Source organism: Lepidochelys kempii, chromosome 2, assembly GCF_965140285.1.
Source record: "Lepidochelys kempii isolate rLepKem1 chromosome 2, rLepKem1.hap1, whole genome shotgun sequence".
NCBI lineage: Eukaryota > Metazoa > Chordata > Testudines > Cheloniidae > Lepidochelys > Lepidochelys kempii.
The window spans coordinates 172,678,260-172,701,349 of NC_136381.1; the positions used below are offsets into that span (position 1 = coordinate 172,678,260).

Here is a 23,090-nt window from a genome sequence, read left to right on the forward strand (position 1 = left end):
AATGGACAAAGGAAAGATTTTTGGATAAACAGCTTGGTTTTATACAGGCTCAGGGCCTTCTTTCTAATCCAGCAAACTGACAGGACCTCCCATGGAGGGCTCCAATCCTTCAGGAAAGGTTGGAAGGTGTTGACCTACTGAGGCCCCATAAGATGGGGTGCTAGTTCAGATCTGAGGCTGTTATGAACTTGTCATCATAGAATAGACCCCTGTGTGGGTTCTGAAGCCCTAATCACCTGCCAGAGCTCATGCTGGAGTTTGGGTGATTGCCACTCTCAGTCCCTATTCAAGCCCAAATTAATGGTGTTAAATTTGCAAATGAATTTTAGTTCTGCTGTTTTCTTTGAAGTCTGTTTCTGAAGTTTTTTTGTTCAAGTATAGCTACTTTCAAATCTGTTATGCAATGTCCAGGAAGATTGAAGTGTTCTCCCACTGGCTTTTGTGTGTTACCATTCCTGATGTCCGATTTGTGTCCATTTATTCTTTTATGCAGGGACTGTCCAGTTTGGCCAATGTACATGGCAGGGGGGCATTGCTGGCACATGATGGCATATATAACATTAGTAGACATGCAGGTCAATGAGCCTCTGATGGTGTGGCTGATGTGGTTGGGTCCTCTGATGGTGACATTAGAGTAGATATGGGGACAGAGTAGGCAACGAGGTTTGCTACAAGGATTGGTTCCTGGGTTAGTGTTTCTGTGGTATGGTGTGTAGTTGCTGGTGAGTATTTGCTTGAGGTTGGGGGGCTGTCTGTAAGCGAAGACTGGCCTGTCTCCCAAGGTCTGTGAGAGTGAGGGATTGTTTTCCAGGATAGGTTGTAGATTGTTGATAATGTGCTGGAGAGGTTTTAGCTGGGGGCTGTATGTGATGGCCAGTGGTGTTCTGTTATTTTTCTTGTGGGGCCTATCCTGTAGTAGGTGATTTCTGGGTACCCGTCTTGCTCTGTCAATCTGTTTCCTCACTTCCCCAGGTGGGTATTGTAGTTTTAAGAATGCTTGATAAAGATCTTGTAGGTGTTTGTCTCTGTCTGAGGGGTTGGAGCAAATTTGGTTGTACCTTAGGGCTTGGCTGTAGACAATGGATTGTCTGATGTGTCCTGGATGGAAGCTGGAGGCATGTAGGTAAGTATAGCGGTCAATAGGTTTCTGGTATAGGGTGGTGTTTATGTGACCATCACTTATTTGCACTGTAGTGTCGAGGAAGTGGATCTCTTGTGTGGACTGGTCCAGGCTGAGGTTGATGGTGGGGTGGAAATTGTTGAAATCCAGGTGGAATTCTTCAAGGGCCTCCTTCCCGTGGGTCCATATGATGAAGATTTCACCAATGTAGTGCAAGTAGAGGAGGGGTGCTAGGGGACGAGAGCTGAGGAAGCATTGCTCTAAGTCAGCCATAAAGATGTTGGCATACTGTGGGGCCATGCGGGTACCCATAGAAGTGCCACTGACTTGAAGTTGTCCCCAAATCTGAAATGGTTGTGGGTGAGGACAAAGTCACAAAGCTCAGCCACCAGGTGTGCCGTGGCCTCATCAGGGATACTGTTTTTGACAGCTGGTAGTCCATCCTCATGTGGAATATTGGCATAGAGCTTCTACATCCATGGTGGCCAGGATGGAGTTTTCAGGAAGATCATTGTAGTCTCCTCAGAAAGTTGGAGGTGCCTTGAAGATAGCTAGGAGTGCTGGTAGCGTAGGGTCTGAGCAGAGAGTCGAAATAGCCAGATAATCCTGCTGTAAGAGTGCCGATGCCTGAGATGATGGGGCGTCCAGAGTTTCCAGGTTTATGGATCTTGGGCAGCAGATAGAATACCCCTGGTCGGGGCTCTGGGGGTGTGTCCGTGTAGATTTGTTCCCGTGCTGTAGCAGGGAGTTTCTTGAGCAGATGGTGTAGTTTCTTTTGGTACTCCTCAGTGGGGTCAGAGGATAGTGGCCTGTAGAATGTGGTGTTGGAGAGTTGCCTGGCAGCCTCCTATTCATAATCCGACCTGTTCATTATGACTACAGCACCTCCTTTGTCAGCCCCTTTGATTATAATGTCAGAGTTGTTTCTGAGGCTGTGGATGGCGTTGCGTTCTGTACGGCTGAGGTTATGGGGCAAGTGATGCTGTTTGTTCAGAATTTCAGCCTGTGCACGTCTGCGGAAGCACTCTGTGTAGAAGTCCAGCCTGCCATTTCGACCGTCAGGAGTCCACACAGAATTCTTCTTCTTGTAGTGTCGGTAGGAGGGTTCCTGTGGGTCAGTGCACTGTTCAGTGGTGTGTTGAAAATATTCCCTAAGTCGGAGACGATGAAAGTAGGCTCCCAGATCACTGCAGAACAGTATCATGTTCGTGGGGGTGGTGGGGCAGAAAGAGAGTCCCCGAGATAGGACAGACTCTTCTGCTGGGCTAAGTCTGTGGTTGGATAGATTAACAATTTTGTTAGGTGAGTTGAGGGTACCACTGTTGTAGCCCCCTGTGGCATGTAGGAGTTTAGATAGTTTACTGTCCTTTTTCCTCTGTAGAGAAGTGAAGTGTGTGTTGTAAATGGCTTGTCTCGTTTTTGTAAAGTCCAGCCACGTGGAAGTTTGTGTGGAAGGTTGGTTTTGTATGAGAGTGTCCAGTTTTGAGAGCTCATTCTTGATCTTCTCCTATCTGCTGTACAGGATGCTGATCAGGTGGTTCCTCAGTTTCTTTGAGAGTGTGTGGCGCAGTCTCTCACCATAGTCAGTGTAGTATGTTGATTGCAATGGATTTTTTACCTTCAGTCCATTTGGTATGATGTCCATCTGTTTGCACTTGGAGAGGAAGATGATGTCTGTCTGTATCTGTGCGAGTTTTTTGTTGAGGTTGATGGATTTCCACTCCATACGGCTACATTTAGTGCCTTGCATGGTGTCAAGTATCAGGGGGTTGCTGTATTAGTCTGTATCCACAAAGACAACAAGGAGTCCTTTGGCACCTTAAAGACTAACAGATTTATTTGAGCATAAGCGTATACTTATAAGCGTAGTAATTACACTGTGTACCATTTCTGAGGAGGGAAGTGAAGCCGGAAGCTTAAGCAGACTGCCTTTTTCTGGGAATAACATAGTGAAAGTAGAGAATCATTCAGCCTAGAAATACCCCAGTCAGGAGGGAGAGAGATGCATGTCTCCATCCAAGAAAGGCAAAGTCTAGAAGCCAGAAGCCTGAGTGTGGGTGTTCTTGCTGAACCACTACAGGGAAACCACTACAGGTGCAGTTGCCCTGAACTGTGACACGGTCATAGGAAGAAAAGCTGGCAGGATATGCTGTTTCTCTGCAAATAAACGTAGTAAAAAAACGAGATGAAGAAGAAGAAGAAGAAGAAAGAAGAAGAAGAAAAGACAGGTAGGACTGTTTCTCAGTAGGATGGTTCCAAAATGCTCCACAAAATCACAAGCTGGCTTTGTAAATATAGCTTCATCTTCACCTTTCAAGACAAGAAAGCATCAAATCCAACAGAACAGAGATAATTAAGACTGAGTATCCTCGATGAAAAACAAAACCAAAACAAAAATAAAACACTCTGCCTCTCAACTATAACCCTGTTTCTAGATGGAATGTAGGACATTACAAACGGTACATATGATGATGTATAGATAATCACCTTTGTATACACACCTCTGCTAGGTGAGACTCCCTCCAGGTTCACTGGAACTGCTTCTAGCGAGGATAATGTAGCAATTAGGAGCTTTAAAAACACTAGATTCTGCCGGTAGTGTGCCCTTCAAACTGTGCTGAACACATGTAACAATATTAACCTTGATTTCCACTCCCCTCACTCAGCATTCCCCCTGGCAGTTGTTTGTCAATCTGATCAATGGCAATTGGCTGTGGTGCAACAATTATACCAGTGAGTCAGGGGTTCTCCAGAGATTTTGTTTTTGTTTTGGCATGCACAGTGTATTCTTTTTGTTTCTCTGGCTCTGATATTCTTTTATTTAATAAAATGTCCCACTTTGAAGAGACAGTCAATCTAAACAGAATAAGCAAAGAAGCACTTTCCTAACAGATAAAAATAAACTTAAAACACTAAAAAGGCAAAGCAATACCATCAATCAAAGGATGCAGAGCAACATACACAATATAATTTATAATGACAGATGATACATAACATTTCAAAAAACATGGAAACTGTTTTTGATTCTCATAATAGCACATGAAAACATAGACCATATATATTCCAGCTGACCCCAATACCTTTCCAGGGTCTTCCAGGCACCCTGCCTGTTCCTATCTTTTAACATTTTCTCTCACTTTACTGATTTAACCAACGTTTGTGGTGACTTCATTATGCCCTGAATGCATCTAATGAGAAGGAAAATCTGCGACTTCACCACATATATCTATACGGTGGATGTTATCAGTATTATGTTTATTAGTCTGTACATCTTACAGAGAGCCAACTCATCATTTTGGAACTCAATTTAATTCCATGTTTTTAGCCTGTCAAATTTGAAAAGAAGAAGGAATCCAGACTAGAACCACTCACAAGTATTATGCATTTCCCTGACACACGAACGAAATTAGGAAAACTAGACTTGATGAACTCTGCTAAGAAGAGCAAAAAACGATGGGGTCAAGTTGGGTTACTCTGAAAAATATCAGTGAATGTAATGACATTACTGCAGACTGATCTTTTCTATGTTGCTACATAGCAGGAACATCATGGACAGGTGGAATGTAGGCTTCCCCACACTATCCCGGCAATGTGCCGCAACTCTGACTTGGATGGAATACACACAGAAGTCAGAGGGTAATAACGTATGCCCATCCAGTCCTTGAAGCCTCTATTATTACTTGCAAGGAGTCAAATGTGGAGGTGATTTTTGTAATGTAGGTACCCAGAAACCAGGCTAAGTCAATATCTCTTTTCATATAGATCAAACACTTGTGAGGTGGTAGTAATGATTTTCAGTCACTGCCAACATAAACTGGATTCAGGCAAGTGACCTAGATGCAAAAAGCTTCATTACCTGTTCAATTCTTGCAGTTTGTTCTTGAGGAATGCTAAGAGAAAACCTAAGGAGGACAGCACTAAAACTTGACAAAGGAAATAATACTGACCCTGTGGCATCTGTGGGATAGAGCTGGCTGGTCTCCAAGCTAGTTGCAGGGCTTGGAAAATCTACCCATCATTCATCAGCCCCAGGACTAACACCACTAAGGGTGAAAAATGTTGTAATGCTATCTAAGACTGCCCGCCTCCCAAGACCCTGCAATTTAAAGATATAAGAGTATGTCCTGTTTATTGGGTACTGCCAATCACCTTTCCATTTAATACTCTTAAAATTGTAACTTTCATATAAGCTCTCTCTCTCTTCTTGGCTTCAATCCAATTTTTCCTCTTCACTCTTCCCCCATAGAGTATGGTACATCTCTGCCTGTAATGTTTAGCGTCCTAACTTTTCTTTCCCTCTGCCTCCTTATATTCCTTTCCCCCTACAATGTTTTCTCTATGATACTTCCGTCCCTGTATTTTCTCTCTCATATCTTTTTTCACGTTCTCCCCAAGCTTTTCCCATATGTAATGAGGATGTACACTCCTGGGGCCACATAAGGCTTCCTCATCCATCCAACTTCTCAGGACTAGAGTCAGGCTTTAGAAGATTGCATCGTGGAGGCAGTACCACCATAGTCTGATGGTTTTCTAAATCTGAGCAGCCTAGACAGCTGACATGTCTGGAAATAGCTGTCAGCCCAGAGAGACGATGGAGCCGTTGTGGCAACAAACCACTCACATGAAGCAATCAGGGTGGAGTGATGAGGCCAGGAATTCCCCTCGGGTGATCCACACCTTATCTTCCACCAATATATATATATTATCAGGCACTGGTTTTGTCTGTTGCTGTTAGCAGAACCTCCACAGGGCATGTTTGGGGAGAAGAGATTAGCTCCCAGCCACCCTATGTAAGGGTATGTCTACACTGGCAAGTTTCTGCATCACAAATGATACCACTTTTATTAAACTGCTGGAATTACCGCTGTTTCGTGTCCACACTGTGCTCCTTGTGATGGTGGAGCGTATCCACATTAGGAGCTCTTGCAATGGCAAAGCAGCAATGCATTATGGTAGCTATCCCACTGCGCAACTGGCCGCAGGGTGCTTTGGGAAGGGTTTACAATGCCTCATGGGCCAGGCACAGCATCACATGATGCAGGTTTCCCAATCCCATTGTTCCATGGGCATCCTACTACATTGCCAACTGCTTTTCAACTGAAGTGTGTGTGTGTGTGTGTGTGAAGGGGAGTGTGTGTGACAGAGAGTGTGTGTGTGTGTATGGAGGGGGGGGAGAGAGAATGTGTTTTGGGGGACAGAGAGTGTGTCAGCATGCTGTCTTGTAAGTTCAGACAGTGGCAGAAAGCAGCCAGCCCTGAGGTAGGGGGAGGGGGAAACCCCGACATCAGCCCCCACCTCCCTCCCTGGGCTCTCTGCACAGCAATCTCTCTCTCTCACACACGCACACCTGCCTCTGTGTCCAACAGCACGAGCATTCCACATTAATCGTTTGCTTTGTGTCCCGGAGCAGATCAGCACAGCACGCAACATCTGTCAAAAATGGTGCTTTGAAAGGGGAGGAGCATATGTCTCCAGGGCAGCCAAGTTGAAAACGATGAGCAGAGCGGGCACGTGAGGCATTATGAGACAGCTCCGGAGGCCAATTACAGTGCAGAAAGCAATCAAGTGTCTACACTGGCAATAGAGCACTGGAGCCTCCGCACAAACAGCCTTACGACTCTCGTCGAGGTGGTTTTTCTGCAGTGCTGCAACTGAGGAGTTTCTGCCCACAGAGGGGCTTGGCAGTATGTACATGTCTGCAGTTTGAGTGCAAAAAGCTGCTTTACTGCGCAGAAACTTACCAGTGTAGACAAGCCCTGAGCCACTCCAAGATTACAGCTGCTGAGTGACTACACCTCATCCCTTGCATCCTGTGCCTATTCTATTGATGATTAAATGGACCTAGGATTTGTCCAGTAGAATGGGCGCTAGGAGCTCTAAATTTCAGACTGTCCTGTGTGCTGTAATTTAGCTCTGTAAGATGGAAATATTCAGAGAGCAGTACAGTCACTCAAGTTTTATATTGTCAGCAAGATGAAACTAGATATTCTACTGTAACATATTGCATTCATGTGGCTGAGCACCAAAATCATTGTTCATGTCCCATTTCACAACTTACAGTTATTCTGACTGTTCATTTTTATTCTGTTTTACTGAGCCTAAAAGCAGAAGAATTAATAAAACCTGAGTTTTGGATTCAGCTCCAATGTTAGCCTAGATTTGCTTGATTTAAACCAAAGAGAACCTTACACTGACATCCAGCTTCCCAGAAAGTCACAAAATAAGATAAACTAGACTAAAAATGAAGCAAATGGAAAAAATATGTCATTATAAAATTCTGTAGTTGATTTCCTTTCCTCTTCAAAAGTCCTTTTCCCCTCACATCTCATTTGGTCCCCAAACAATATAAAATTTAACTTTTATAGGGCCTTCCTTATATCACCTTGACAGAAGAACAGGCTGGAAATACAGTAGAGATACAATCATTTCAGGTATGGTACATGTAAGAAGCTTACATACAGATTCTGTTTGTGGGGCAACCTACATTCCATGTGGTTTACCATTTAAGTTACCATTTAAATTATGGTGTTGCAGAAAGAAAACATAAGTTCATGATGTTTTGAGTCTGACTCTTCACTATAATCCAAACTATTGTGGCTAAGTAAAAGGTTTACAGAAAGTAATCGCTTGAATTTCAAATGGTGCTGAGCACCTGAAAATCCCATTGAGTTCTGTGACATTTGTGAGTAGCTACTACCTCTGAAAATGAGTCATAAAAGTGTGGCCAATGAATTCACAATAAAAGATACTGCTCCAAATTTCCTAAATATTTCCCATACTTCACTGCAAAGCAGCATAAGTCCTATTGACCCCTTCCCCCTCAGCAAATCTGAATGGTGACAGAAACTGTGCAATTGTACTGTCCCAAATGACGTTCCCTAGAACTTTATATATGATCTACATTCTGTATATATTAGCCACAGCCTACTCTATCCCTGGTTTATCTATGTGTCCCCTTGTCCTTTGCAATAACAGCGTAGTACCCCCATCTGATGGATATCCCACTTAACCAAAACATCACTGTCTCTCTAGTAAAAAATGAGATGTCCAAGGGTGTCTTACTGCAGACACTACGAACATCACAATCTCATGTGCTTATATATATTTTTTCTCTCTGAAAATGTCTAATAAAAATAAATTATTAAAAAGTAATCTCACCTATAACTTTTCCCAGGAAGAGTGCCTTTGGGGAGTTGAACTGAGTGTCAGATGCTGTCGGCAGGCTGTAACTTGCTGGAGGATAATGATCAAGCTGGGGAAAGTAAAAAACAAGAGTAGACTTTTAGAACCGTACCTTGTTACCCTGCTAGTGAATCAGGTCTTTCTTGTGGAGATTATAGCTCCATTTAGATCTCTGTTTCTGGATGCTCTTGTTTTATCTGTGATAACAGTGACAGTACCCTTGAGAGCCAAGGTCAAGCCACTGTTTTGCAAGGAATTCATTGCACTGTCAGTGGTCAGAGGTAAATGAAGGGTAGTTCGGGATACTCCTTTTATACTCTCAGAAGCCCACACAAGAATTAAAATGGGAGGTGTGTGAATGCAAGCACAATTATTTCCACAAATGTGACTATACACAGGCAATACTCTCAAAGAACTACAATTACTGGGAACTAACTTTTCTAGCTTCCTTACGCAAACTATCCAAGCAAGAGCCTCAGAGCAGAAGCTCTTGTGCTTATTAAACTGGGAAGGAAAAAAAATGCACTGGTGATGTTATAAGACCTGTAGAAAAACCTCTGTGAGCACGTTCAGAAATGCTTTTCAATTGCACATAACTTTACTATTCACCAGCTGTTTAAAGCTTAGTCATGGATGTCTAAGCTTGTCACACCAGGTTAAAGTCTGAACGTTCAGCCATTTTTGAGTTATCTGCATGGAAAAGATTGTAGCAGTATTTTCTTACCTTAGGCAAATTATAATTTGTTTATAGTCTCACATAATGCAAAAATGGCTGAACAGATTTTCTCAGACTTGCAAGAAGAAAAAGTTCACCTTTCAGCTGAGATGGGGCATGTACAATTTCAGTCTAAGAGAAGGTTTTTTTTCCCAGAGTTATAAGCAGATGAAGACAAAGAGTTAAAAATAAAACTGGATTGCGACATAAACCACAGCAGGTGCCAACAAGCACACAGTAAATTATGTACTTGATATTAGTTTCCATGGTAAAAGGGAATCTGGCATCTAGCATCACATGCATAATTTTCATAAACATTAATGTGAGTTTCAGGTGAGGAAAATACACCCCTCTTCTTTCAGGAGACTAATGGTAATGGCTTAAATCTGAGTTAGGAATCCAAAACAGTGCTGCACTCAGTGTTGTCATCATCACAGTCACCTGGTTACTGAACTAACAAAGATTTGAGAGAGGTATGCCAGGAACAGCTTGTTGAAATAATTACCCAAGGTCTGATTTTTCAGTCTCTCACAACTGGTTTTACATTAGTCTAACACCACTGACTTCAAGAGAATTGTTTCTGATTCATTCTCCTGTGGGAGGAGAATCACACTCACCTGTGTGTGTGAAACCAGAATAGAACTAATTTTCCTGGTTTTCCTCTGACTTGTGCTTCTGTAAATCGGGGATAACTCCACTGAAGTAAAAGCACTATCAGTGGGAAGATAATCTGGCCCAGAAGCACTGTACTTTATTTTGAAATTGGCTAACATTTCCTTTGAACTCTCCCATCTCCATCACCCATCAAGGAAAAGCACTGTCTAAATATTTCTTTTTACTGTAGCACAGAATTCTAGCTGTGGGATCTATACGTCTGAGATCACTAGGACACCTATTATATTTATTTGTACTGTGGGAGCGCCTAAGAGCACCAGGCATGGACCCCGTTGTGCTAGTAACTGTACAAACATATAACAAAAACATAATCCCTGCTCCACAGAGCTAATTATGGCTGGATAATGTACCGGGAAAGAAAAGTGAAATTAATTTACGATTCAGTGTGAGCATCTTTATCAAAAAATGTTAGGCACCAATCCTGCCAGCCTGTTGCATGGTGAAACTCCTTTTGACTTTAGCGCGAGTTCCATATGTGGAAGAATCAACCCCTTGATGAATCCAAGGGAAATCTCTATTTTGTTATATAGGGACAGAGTACGGCCTGTTCTGCATATGCATGCTGCAGTGCATCTCCTCAGCAACATGGACTACTGCCAGCACATCAGACTGGTCCTCTGCTATCTATGCTGCCTTCCCATAGAATATCAAGTCCAGTTCAACATCTTGGTCCTTATCTTCAAGGTGCTCTATGAGCTGGGCCCAGCATATCTAAAAGGCTGCCTCATGATCTGGGGTGAAGACTGTGTTCACCAACTCTGCTCCTCAGGCACAATGGAACTCTCTTGGGGGAGAATCTCAAACTGTGTAATGAAGTCCCACAGGAACTATGGACCATCACAAATCTCATCACCTTCCACTCCAAGTGCCAGGCATACTTCTTTGACCTGGTCTTCTCTAATATAAACAGATTGTAGTGTGTACATTTAAAACAAAACAACATCCTCCTCACCCAAAACCCTACCAAAGCAAAACATGATGAAGCATGGGATCATTATACCGTCTCAATGAAATGGCTGTGAGAATATTTTTAACGTAGGCAAAATAACATATTTCTCCCTAACCATTTTAGCTGAAACTACCACAAAAATTACTCGAGGCTGACACCTGGCATGGGAAATTTCTCCCAGAACAGTTTAAGTTTGGCAAAGTTACAAGTAACTGAAAACAGGTTTTGTAATGGGATGTGTCAGACAACCTCAATTATACGTGGTGTGGCTGTGCTGCCTAGGATAGAATGCAGGGGAGTGAGGAATTCCCTTTACATCCCTGCACCAGCTACTTGTTTCATGGAGAACAGTGTGGGAGGGAGATTCTATTCTCTCTCTCATGCAGGGAGGTAGGGATTAGGAGAAACCCAAACCTTGGCTCTGCCTCTTCCATCCAGAGTGCTGGCCAGTACAGCTGTGCCAGGGATCGGGGGAACCAAGAGGCAGATTGTGTAATCTGTTTCTCAGTCTGCTCAATGCATGGAGTTAGTGGCAGACCTACATATGAGCCCATGCCATGTACTTTGAGGCTGAGCTGGTGAAATTTTGCTGTTGGTATCTGCATGGAAATGTTCAAATTTAAGTAAAAACTGAAAAAGTAGGTGAAGAAATCCAAAAGTGCAAGTTTCAGATATCTTCATGGATCTCCTCACCAAAGCTCAGCTCAGCTTATTTAAATCCCCCCTTTACTTCCCCTAGAGAAAAAGGAATATGGGAAAATGACTGAAATAGATGGTTAGAATTAGCCTTTACTTTAAATCCAGAGAAATTAGATTTTATGATTCTTTCGTGGGTGCAGAAATAAAGAAAAGGTTTCTGATTATACATGAAATCAGCCCACTACACTAGCTCCTGAACCCCTGGGGGAAGTTCTGAGCTGCATCCAGACCCAAAATTTGTGAATTGTGCCCTTCCCCTGTTTGACACTATGAATTAAGGGGAATGTTGTTCAGCTAGTGGGCAAATAGTATATATGGTGCTTAAGGAATCAAAGGTAGGTCAGTGGTGAGATTTCTTTTCTCTTATTTTTATTGTCTGTGTTCTATTTGAACAATCTTAGAAAAGAAAACACAATTTTAGAAGAATCTAATCCAGGACATTTATAGGTCAGTGACTAAAGGAACACAGGTTTCAGAGTAGCAGCCGTGTTAGTCTGTATTCGTAAAAAGAAAAGGAGTACTTGTGGCACTTTAGAGACCTTGTGACACCTTAGGCACCTAACAAATTTATTTGAGCATAAGATTTTGTGAGCTACAGCTCACTTCATCGGATGCATTCAGTGGAAAAACACAGGCGCTTGGAAGGACTGGATTCTTTCTAAAACTGATTCTCTATTGCCATCCAGTGGCTGTTCAGGTATCAGCTGCTAGAACTAAACTGCTTGCAATCATCAGAAGAAATATAGCCATTATCTCAGTCTAATGTGGATCAAGACTCATAACAGAAAAGGAAATATTACTTATCACATGCTATTTGAAAAGAATATTGCATTATTTAATGAATACAAAATACATCATTTCCATATACATAGGATGGCATCATGAATATGTGTTAAATTATAGTTTCTTGATTATCTTTATGAGTTTTCATTACAGCTTCTTTTCTTTTAAAAATAATTAATTGCATTTGAGCTGAATATAAATACACAGCAAGATTGTGCACACAGTACAAACCAAACTGGGAGAAAATGTTCAGCTTCAGTTCTCAAGTCGAATCAAGCCAACAAGGCTGCCTTTATTGGAAGTTGCTGTTGGTTAGGGAGAAGTTCAATAAAATTCCATTTCTTTTAGATAATTACTCACTTTCATAATGTAACTCATGCTCTGTGCTCGCTGCTGGTGCACTTTACTGGTCTTCTGCAAAAAAGCAATGAGCATACCTGGCTCGCACATGAAGTAGAATGCAGTGTAAACTAATCGTTTGGGTAGACCAGATCCCCTTGGGGCTGGCAGAGGCCAGGGTCACTACCTAATGCTCTCCTGAGCTCTACGTAGAGGTCCTTCCCTCCTACTTATTCAGGGTAGAGGAGAAGAGGCTCTCTAGACCTTCTTCTGATGTAATAATGTCACCTTTTCTTGGACAATGTGTTATTGCTATCTTTCACAGCAGAGCCAAGAGTAGAACCCAGGTATCCTGCTTTAATCTCAAAATTATCTTGAATATATCCAGATACATGACTGTTTCCTTCCAAATACCTGTGAGTATTCAAGGTGGTGTTGGAGCATGTCACAACAAACAGTCCAAACCCAGAAGTCCTTACTCGTTTTTTAATCAGTCCTTATTCCAGTAGAATTACCATTGACTGGTATGAAAACATTGCCTGCATGAGGCCTGAGCAAAAACTGAGTGAGCACAACAAGATTTGGCCCACCAACAGAGTTTCACAGCCACATTTTCTCATTATGGCGTAGTGAGTAGACTACCGTTCAATAATGACTCTACCACCAATTTGAGGCCTGATCTTGCACTTCTGAAGGTAATGGGGTTTTGCCATTGGCTTCAGTGAGAGCAGGTTCAAGTACTGGATCCGTGACTGTATGTGACTGAACCTAGGAACTTGTTCTGTGACTCTGAGTAAATCCTTGAACCTCTGTGTGGCTCAGTTTGACAACGTGCAAAATGGATATGGAACAAACAGGGATGTAGTGAAGCTTAATTAACATTTGTATTAGATATTCAGACGAAATTTGCTATATAGATGTAATTATTTTTTGTTTTAAGTAAGGCTCCAGATTTTCTTTTCCAGGGCTATACACTGATTTAAGAACTACTGCTTAGGCTATTACAGTCTTCTTCCAAAGGGATTAACTGCATTCACTTATAATAAAAGCTTTTCACATTGATTTAAATTGGAAATGCAATCAGCATAGGATGCATTGCAGTTAAAAATTAAACACACAAGGTCCCACCCCTCCCCTTAAAAAAAATTGACTAGATCCTTAGCTCATGTAAACTGCTGCAGCACCACTGAAGTCAATGGTTTATAGCAGCTGGCCCAATATGTGGAAAATATGCAAACTCAGATGAAGGCTTAATAATTAGGTATGTTTCTAAATGTTGGTCTCATAATGTAACAGGAGCACTAATGTGAGAACAGGTCCCTGTTTTATCTTAAATTAACTCTTTACCTTGGCCACCATCAACTGAAATAACATTATAGTAATTTCAGATCATTGTAGGCTCTTTTTCCCTATGTTTAATTGATGAACTTTATGTCAAATGTTAACAGAAGCAATAATAGACTATTTAATGCCAGGCTATTAAAATTAAAGCGTGTGACCCTTTGTGCTCAAAGACAATGCTAGTGGGACATTAATTTGTCCAGTATGTATTGTCATATAATGTAAAATGTGGATCTATTTCTGGTTATGTTTATTTTATACATTGATTTTTAGGCTTTTAACCTTATTTCTGAGAATATTTTTGACTTTTTCTGGGCATTTAGTCACAATAGCATTATGTCAATATAATGAGCTCACAGACAGAGAAACACATAAGTTTTTATTATATGAAATATATGATATAAATTATCTTTCTGCATACAGTGTATTAGGTGAGAGCCAGTGTTTTGTGACGTGGTATTAAGGAAGAATTTTGAAAACATATATAAATGAATGCCAAGTTTTTCAAAAGTGACCATTGATTTTGGGTGGCTCATTTTTTGCATACAGGCTTAAGCCCTTTTAATGGAGCCTGATTTCTAGAGGGTGAACACTCAGCACATTCTAGAAGTGCAACTCCTCTGAGCTGTTTCAAACACTGAGTCATCCAACATCATTTGAAAATCTTGGCCTAACTCTTAGACCTTATCTACATTTGCAGTGGTGTGTAGGGTACAGGTAGCTACGTGCCACAGTGAAAGACAGAGAAAGACTCGGCAGCTCCCCACTGCTGGAGCCTTTGGCTGTGGCAAGGAAAGGCTCTGGTGGGGGGAGCTGCTGGAGCTTTTCCCCCAGAGGTAAAATAATAGCTTCATAGAAAAAGATAAAACTTTGGTGAGACCAGAACCAGGGTTTCCAGTGTTCCAAACACCTGGCCTGTTTTGGCTGTTGGCCTGAAAGAAGAATGAATGAGATTTGAGTATATGTGGATGGGTGTAAAAGAACAGTTCATTGTGAGGTGGGTTTCAGATACCAGACTCCAAGGTTTCAGAAATACAAGAGTATGCACCACTTGCAAATGGTTATTTAATGCGTCTGGAAAATTTAAGCTGCAAAATATAGGCCCAAGAGAAGAAAAATGTTTTAATATAAGAACGTTTAGAAAACAGTCTCATTTTGCAAACTGTAGATGGGAGTATGTTAGATTTAATGCCGGACACTGATATTATTTTTGAACGACATTCATATATTTCATGAAGCTTATATAGGATGGCGAACGTGTTCCGGTAGAAATTTGTTGGGCTGGGTGGTACATAGCCCTGGGGTACATAATACATACATGGAAATGGCTTTAAAAGAAGGCATGGAGGTTTGGAGACCTGCTGAGAATCTACAAATATATCCCAATAAGGAAACTGATTGTTAACATTACATTTTGCTGTGTTCCTTTGGGTATTATTCTATTTAATATTAAATACATCCCGTTTTTATTTCTTGTGTAACAAACTTAATAGCTCTTATATAGCACAACAGGAAAAACAAGTATAATAGGAAGATAGAATAGTGTAGTGTCCAAATTCTATCCTCATTTGGAATCTTGATTTTTGGGGCACTGCATGGGAAGACAGAGGGAGAAAGTATGAGTCTAGCCCTAAGACAGAAATTCTTTCCATTTCACTGCTCTATAAGGGCATAATCCAAAGTCCAATGAAATCAACAGAAAAACTCTCATTGACTTCAATGGACTGTGGATCAGGCCCTAAGCATAGGAAGATTTTTTCTTGGATTTTTTAAAATTTTTTTAAAAAGAGGCTTTATTGATGTGTGAATAAATCTCTGCACCATTTCATCACCAAAAACTTTATATTAGATAGAAACTATTCTGTTGTTTATGATCTGGAAAATACCCGACTGAAGTATTATAACCTTTAATGAAGTCAAAACAAATAAAACTTGCCCTACATGGCCTAAAGCCCAGCTCCTGACTTTTCATTTACTAGGATAACATATTCCCCATTTGTCTTACTTAGCTTCTTCTTGTCTGCAGATGAACTTATGCAGCCTTGGAAATGTGCCATGGCTACTGGTAGTTGATATTTTAATAGAGGTGAGAGACAAGAATTTTTATAAGCAGATTTAAACTTTGTCCACATCATCAAAAAAGCAGAAGAAAAAAAGATCAAATGTTTTCCTATATGAATTTTTTTAAAATAGTTTTCTTGAAGCCTAGACCAACAGTTAACACTGGACACAATTCCTGAGAAGTTGGTGGCATTACAAACAGGACACAGTAGTTTAATGAGGCAATAACTGTTGATTTATTCACAGTCACTGAATGAGACAATTGTAATGTACAGCCTGTTTGACAGAGTCCCTGTTACTTTGTTTAAATATGCCTATATTAGTGATGAGGGCCATAATTGCAATGACTAAAATCATTTACACTAAACATTTGTTTTTAAGCCTATATGTATTTATGTCAAAGACTTTAATCAAGTTCTGATTGACTGGCACAAAGACATAAGTTAGTATCCAAGTATTCAACAGACGTATGTTTATAGCATTAGCTGGAGTACCAATGGGCTCAAAAGTGAACCTCTTATTCTATTTATTCATAAGTGATACCCCTGAGAGTTGTGATAAAACAACTCTGCAGAAAATATGTAGTAGTGATTTATTGTCAGAGTGAAGATTATTTAAATATTTCTGACACTGAATGTACCCTACAGGGTTATTACTGTAAGTTAGAGAGACAGGTATTCTGAATATGAACTTGCTGTTAACACAAGAAAAACAAACTCCATGCACTGGAGTTGGGGCACTGATGAGAGTGACATTTTCTAGTGCTGTGAGAGTTTGAGAAAGTGTACCTGGCAAGCAATCTGCCTCATTTAAAAAGAGGTAAACAATCTGCTAGTCAGGCTGGAAAATGGTTTATAAAAGGAAATACAAGTCCACTTGGCGTGGCAGTATTGTGCCAAAGAGAACCCAAACATTGTGACCTACCTTAGGACACTGAGGCCTTGTCTACACTGGCAAGTTTCAGCGCAGTAACGCAGCTTTCCGCGGTGTAACTCCCGAGGTGTACACACTGCCAAGGCACTTGGTGCCCAGAAACGGCGCAGTTTCTGACTAAAGGCGTACAGCTTACTGTGCCGGGGGTACAGCACTGCGGTGCCAGTGTGGACACCCTGGTCGATTACAGCGCTGCGATTGGCTTCCGGGAGCTGTCCCACAATGCCTGTTCCCGCCTCTCTGGTCATCGGTTTGAACTCTACGGCCCTGCCCTCAGGGGACCACTCCTTAAATTTCTTGGGAATTTTGAAAGTCCCCTTCCTGTTTGCTCGGTGACGCAAGCAGTGGTCTCAGTGCATCTTTCCAGGTGACAAGGCCTGCTCCATGGAGCATTGCCGAGCTGCTGGACCTCATCAGCATTTGGGGAGAGGAGGCTGTCCAGTCCCAGCTGCGCTCCAGCTGTAGGAATTATGATACCTACAGACAGATTTCATGATGCATGACAGAAAGAGGCAGTGCAGGGTCAAAGTGAAGGAGCTGTGGAATGCCTACCACAAGGCGCGGGATGCAAACTGCCGTTCCAGCACTGCGCCCACGAGCTGCTGGTTCTACAAAGAGCTGGACGTGATACTTGGTGGCGACCCCACCTCCACTGTGAAGGCTACTGTGAATACTTTGGTGGCTCGCATGCCAGTTGAAGTTAATTGAGCCAGGAGGAGGAAATCTTGGACGAGAATGTGGAGGGGGACCTAGAGGCAGAGGATGACTCTGAGGTCAGAGATGCATGCAGTCAGGAGCTTGTCTCTACCCTGGAGGAGTCTAGCCAGTCACAGCTGTCGGAGCTTGGCGAAGCGCAAACAGGAGAGGAGGCTCCCGGTAAGTGGCTTTGATTTTGGGAATCACTGAAGTGATTTGTTGGGGGCAGGAAGGTTGCAGAAAGCAGGCTTGTGTCTGTATGATGCACATACCACCACATGCCTAGTCTGAGTGGCGGAACAGGGTGTTGATTGACTCTCTCACTTCATGGGAATCTGCTTCAGAGATCTCCACAAAACTCTCATGGAGATACTGGGCAATCCGCTGCCCAGGTTCTTTGATTGAGCTCTTTTGTTCCTGGGCTCATTAAGGGTGACTTTCCTGCACCACTCTGCTGTCACGGGGAGTTGGGGGGTGGCATTGCTGCACACAGGTGAGCTGCATAAGGGCCAGGGCGGAAGCCACAGTCTTGGAGCCCTTTATTCCCCGCTCACCCTCAGCAGTGAGATATCTTCCATAATGAACACAGCCTGTGGAAAATGTGGGGATAGTAATGATTATAAAGCCCCCACAGGGGCCGGACTAAGACCTTTAGAGGCCCTAAGCACTGAAAAGATTATGGTGCCCCCCCTTATGTAATCCAAAATAAAAACAATACCATACCATAAAATAAAATTTTATTTTTTGAAATGACACAAAACTTACATGTATGCTGAAATTAAAATAGTTCTTTCTAGATTTTCTGATTGCAAAATTCTGGATAAATTCATCGAAGCTGACTCGACGAAGCATGTCTGCTTCCATACACAATAGGGAAAGTGAATCAAGTCTGTCCTGACACATTGTTGTTCTCTGAGGGTTTTTTATTCTTTTCAGCTGAGAAAAAGAGCGTTCTGTGGAACAGTTAGTAATCATCAATGTTAGAAAAATATGTAGTGCGATCTCTACATTTGGAAATATACATCGTGTTCCGTCTTTCAATATTGTGCCATGAAGATCAATGTGACTGAATTTCATTTTTCCTGTTTCATTAAATTTTGCGTGCATATAACAGTGGAACTGCCATACTTCTCCACAGAGATTCATGTTCAAGTCAACTAGCTTTTGGGAACCTTGTGAATATTGTTCATCAGATAAGTCCATATCGTTTAGAAAAGAAAATCTACTTGATACTTCTTTGTACACTTCACCTCTCCTCTTCATATGAGCTTCAAGTGTATCAATTATAGAGTAGTAAGTAGATATGCGAAATTTGTCTCTAGGATTCAATGCTGTTTTTGTTGCACTGCTATCATTTGCTTGTTTTTTCCTGATTTGCTTGCGGGACTGGGCTTCTTTGTAGTTAGTGTCAGGCAAGATATCTTTTGATATGTCTTCAAATCTTTCAAAATCATTCCTCAAAGTGTGTAAGTGGTCTGCTAATGATTGACAGAGATCTGCACATGTTTTCAAATCCAATTCTTTTCCTTGGAGAGCTTGACTTGTGTGGTAAAAGTGGTGTAAAATTTCATTCCACATGGTCAACATGAATTCAAACTCTAGTTCTTGCATCTTGTTTGCATTGTTTTCGGCTTCTTGTATAGTTTCTCCCTTTTGTGACTGGTCTTCAGCTATACTTTCTAATGCATCCACAATCTTTGAGTAGGACTCCAGAATTGCACTTGTTGCCACTGTATGTGTCTCCCAGCAAGTATTAGAAAGAGATTTCAACACACAATCATTGCCCAAATATGTTTTAAGAACTGCCCATTGGTGTGTTGAGGCAGAGAAAAATGTATAAAGTAACTGGACTGTTGAGAAAAAACTTACTGCCACTGGACAACAATCAACAGCACTGCGGCCAACAAGATTGAGAGTGTGAAGCACATGGTATGAATATGGCATATTTGTTCTGTTCTAAAAGCTTCTTCTGCATTCCTTGATAATGCCCTGACATGTTGGCAGCATTGTCATAAGATTGACCTCTGTACTTTGAGAAATCTGTTTTGCAAAAGTGACACAGATAATGCAGTACTTGATTTGCCATTTCTTCACCAGTGTGGCTTTTCAAATTGAGGAATGTTATAAATCATTCAACTGGTTTTCCACCTGTGGGAGACATATCTTAGTACAATACTCAATTGATCAGCAAGTGAAAGATCAGGTGTAGAGTCAACAGATAAACTGAAGTACCCAGCAGTACTTATTTCATCCACAATAGCTGAACAAACTTTGTTACTCATTAGACCAATGAGTTCATCACATATTGTCTTGGATAAGTATGATGGATTACCTTCATCAGCATTCCCATATTTTGAGATATGGCTTGCTAAAAATAGGTCAAACTGAGCCACAAGCTCCAACAATCCCACGAAATTTCCATTCTGCAATGATCCAAATATGTCATTTGATCCCTGGAAAGGCAGACCACATTCAGCTAATGTTTGAACAACAGCTATAACACGCTGCAAGACAGGTTGCCAGTATTCACGCTCCCCTTTAATATTTTCTCACAATTTTTGTGTCAATCCAAAGCCCTGTCTTCGGTTTAAATATGTCAACATTGAATCTCTGTGAGTAGTGCTATTTTCATGTTGTTCAATTAAAACAGTATTCCGCCAGTCACTAAATCCATCTGCAGCAAACTGGGATGTTGAAGGTTTATATGCAAAAAGTTTGCAAACAAAACAGTAAACAGACCTTGTTGATGGTGAATACAGTAGCCATTCTCGAGTGTATTTCTCACCGTTCGCTTTTGTCACGGTTCCTCCCCCACTCTGAACTCTAGGGTACAGATGTGGGGACCTGCATGAAAAACCTCCTAAGCTTATCTTTACCAGCTTAGGTCAAAACTTCCCCAAGGTACAAAATATTACCCCCGTTATCCTTGGACTGGCCGCTACCACCACCAAACTAATACTGGTTACTGGGGAAGAGCTGTTTGGACGCGTCCTTCCCCCCAAAATACTTCCCAAAACCTTGCACCCCACTTCCTGGACAAGGTTTGGTAAAAAGCCTCACCAATTTGCGTAGGTGACTACAGACCCAGACCCTTGGATCTTAAGAACAATGAACAATCCTCCCAACACTTGCACCCCCCCTTTCCTGGGAAATGTTGGATAAAAAGCCTCACCAATTTGCATAGGTGACCACAGACCCAAACCCTTGGATCTGAGAACAATGAAAAAGCATTCAGTGTTTTACAAGAAGACTTTTAATAAAAAATAGAAGTAAATAGAAATAAAGAAATCCCCCCTGTAAAATCAGGATGGTAGATATCTTACAGGGTAATTAGATTCAAAAACATAGAGAACCCCTCTAGGCAAAACCTTAAGTTACAAAAAAGATACACAGACAGAAATAGTTATTCTATTCAGCACAATTCTTTTCTCAGCCATTTAAAGAAATCATAATCTAACACATACCTAGCTAGATTACTTACTAAAAGTTCTAAGACTCCATTCCTGTTCTGTCCCCGGCCAAGACGACTACAGACAGACACAGACCCTTTGTTTCTCTCCCTCCTCCCAGCTTTTGAAAGTATCTTGTCTCCTCATTGGTCATTTTGGTCAGGTGCCAGCGAGGTTACCTTTAGCTTCTTAACCCTTTACAGGTGAGAGGAGCTTTCCCCTGGCCAGGAGGGATTTCAAAGGGGTTTACCCTTCCCTTTATATTTATGACAGCTTTCATGCCGAAAAATATTTTTTGTGGACAATATCTTGTTTGTTTGCCATTGGTAAAAGTCCGACATGATTTTTCAAATGGCCTAGTGTGGTGTTGACAGTCATTTGGTCCATGATCTATCCAGTAAGCTACATCATCGGTACTGAAATCAACCCACATAGCAGGATCTTTTCTCCTATTATTTACAGCATGAGCAGGTTCATTCTCTGACACATCCACACATTGCAATACATGACAGGACCTGATTTCCTCGCATTATTTCGATCTATGTTAGTAGGACACCCCCCTGGTTTAGGTGGGGATAAGTAATAAAAAGAGAACAGAAAAACGGGGGAAGAGTGTGTAGTGGAGTGTAAGGAAGTCTAACAAAGTTCTGATTTTTCCCATGATGACTGCTTTGATGCTTTTTTTGAAATATCAAATTTTTTTAAAAAAAATCTCATTTTTTTTGGTGCCCCCTACTTTGCTGGTGCCCTAAGCACGTGCTTCGTCTGCCTATTGGGTAATCCAGCCCTGCCCCTCCTCCCCCTACAGTCATGGCTCTCCCCAAGAGCCACATGTCCAGTACGGTCCTGGAACATTGTTTTTCCCTGCCCCTGCAGCTACTCACCATTTTGGGGGTCTTGTGGCTCATGTGTGCTTGCTGGGGGTCAGCCAGTTAGTGACAGATATGTGAATAGTAGCTGAAGTACAGTACCCACTGCACTGTACTCAAAAGGAGAAGGTTGGATTGGATACCTGAACATACACAAATCTTTAACTATCCTGGGGCCTCACCTCCCCCTGGGACCCTCCCTTCCCGCATCCCCCTCAGTGCTGATGTGGTTTTTTGGTTCTCTCTCCCCTCAGTTGTTGTTTTTTAATAAAAGAGTTGTTTTGTTTTAACTGAAAGCAAACAGAGCCCTGCAAAGCATCAGGCAATTTTCTTAAACCTTCATAGTGCATCATCTGCACCATTCACAATCACCTCCTAGCATTACAAGCACAGCACTCCCGAGCACAGCAACAAATATTAGTGGCTTTCAGCTTCAAATTGCTGTCTCAAAGCATCCCTGATCCTTATGGCCCCCATTGCACCCCTCTACTAGCCCTGGTCTCTGGCTGTTCAAATTCAGCCTCCAGGAGATGAGCCTCAGCAGTCCAGCCCTGAGTGAAGCTTTCACCCTTTCCTTCACAAATATTATGGAGCGTACAGCACACAGCTATAAGCATAGGAATATTGTCATTGGCCAAGTCCAGCCTCCCATATAGGCAGCACCAGCAGGCCTTAAAACAGCCAAAAGCATGCTCAGCAGTCATTCTGCACTTGCTCAGCCTGTTGTTGAACCGCTCCTTTCTGCTGTCAAGGTGCTCCATGTATGGCTTCATAAGCTACAGCATTAAGGGGTAGGCAGGGTCTCCTAGGATCACAATGGGCATTTTGACTTCCCCTACAGTGATCTTCTGCTCTGGAAAGAAAGTCCCAGCTTTCAGCTTCCTGAACAGTCCAGTGTTCTGAAAGATGTGGGCATCATGCACCTTTCCAGACCAGACTGCGTTAATGTCCGTGAAATGCCCACAGTAATCTACAAGCACCTGGAGAACCATTGAGAAATACCCCCTCCGATTAATGTACTCGGTGGCTAGGTGGTCTGGTGCCAGAATTGGAATATGCATGCCATCTATTGCCCCTCCGCAATTAGGGAAGCCCATTTGTGCAAAGCCATCCACAATGTCACGCACGTTGCCCAGAGTCACAGTCTTTCAGAGCAGGATGCGATTAGTGGCCCTGCACACTTCCATCAACATGAGTCCAACGGTTGACTTTCCTACTCCGAACTGGTTAGCAACTAATTGGTAGCAGTCTGGAGTAGCCAGCTTCCGTGGTGCAATCG

General features: G+C 42.0%; 1 protein-coding gene across 5 annotated transcripts in view; it reads right to left on the reverse strand.

The window, feature by feature from the left end:
- CNTNAP2 (contactin associated protein 2) overlaps positions 1-23,090 on the reverse strand; it is a 1,669,434-nt gene that overhangs the window by 84,187 nt on the left and 1,562,157 nt on the right. Inside the window, exons 21-23 of one of the 5 annotated variants that reach the window (XM_073332787.2) lie at positions 8,279-8,372; positions 3,608-3,663; positions 2,337-3,277 (exon numbers count right to left, since the gene is read on the reverse strand). In XM_073332787.2, coding sequence (XP_073188888.1) covers positions 3,242-3,277; positions 3,608-3,663; positions 8,279-8,372 — 186 coding nt within the window. In that variant the 3' untranslated portion in view covers positions 2,337-3,241. Of the gene's footprint in view, positions 1-2,336; positions 3,278-3,607; positions 3,664-8,278; positions 8,373-23,090 lie in introns of those variants that run through there. The other 4 variants (XM_078851686.1, XM_073332785.2, XM_073332788.1 and 1 more) reach the window with 4 other exon arrangements.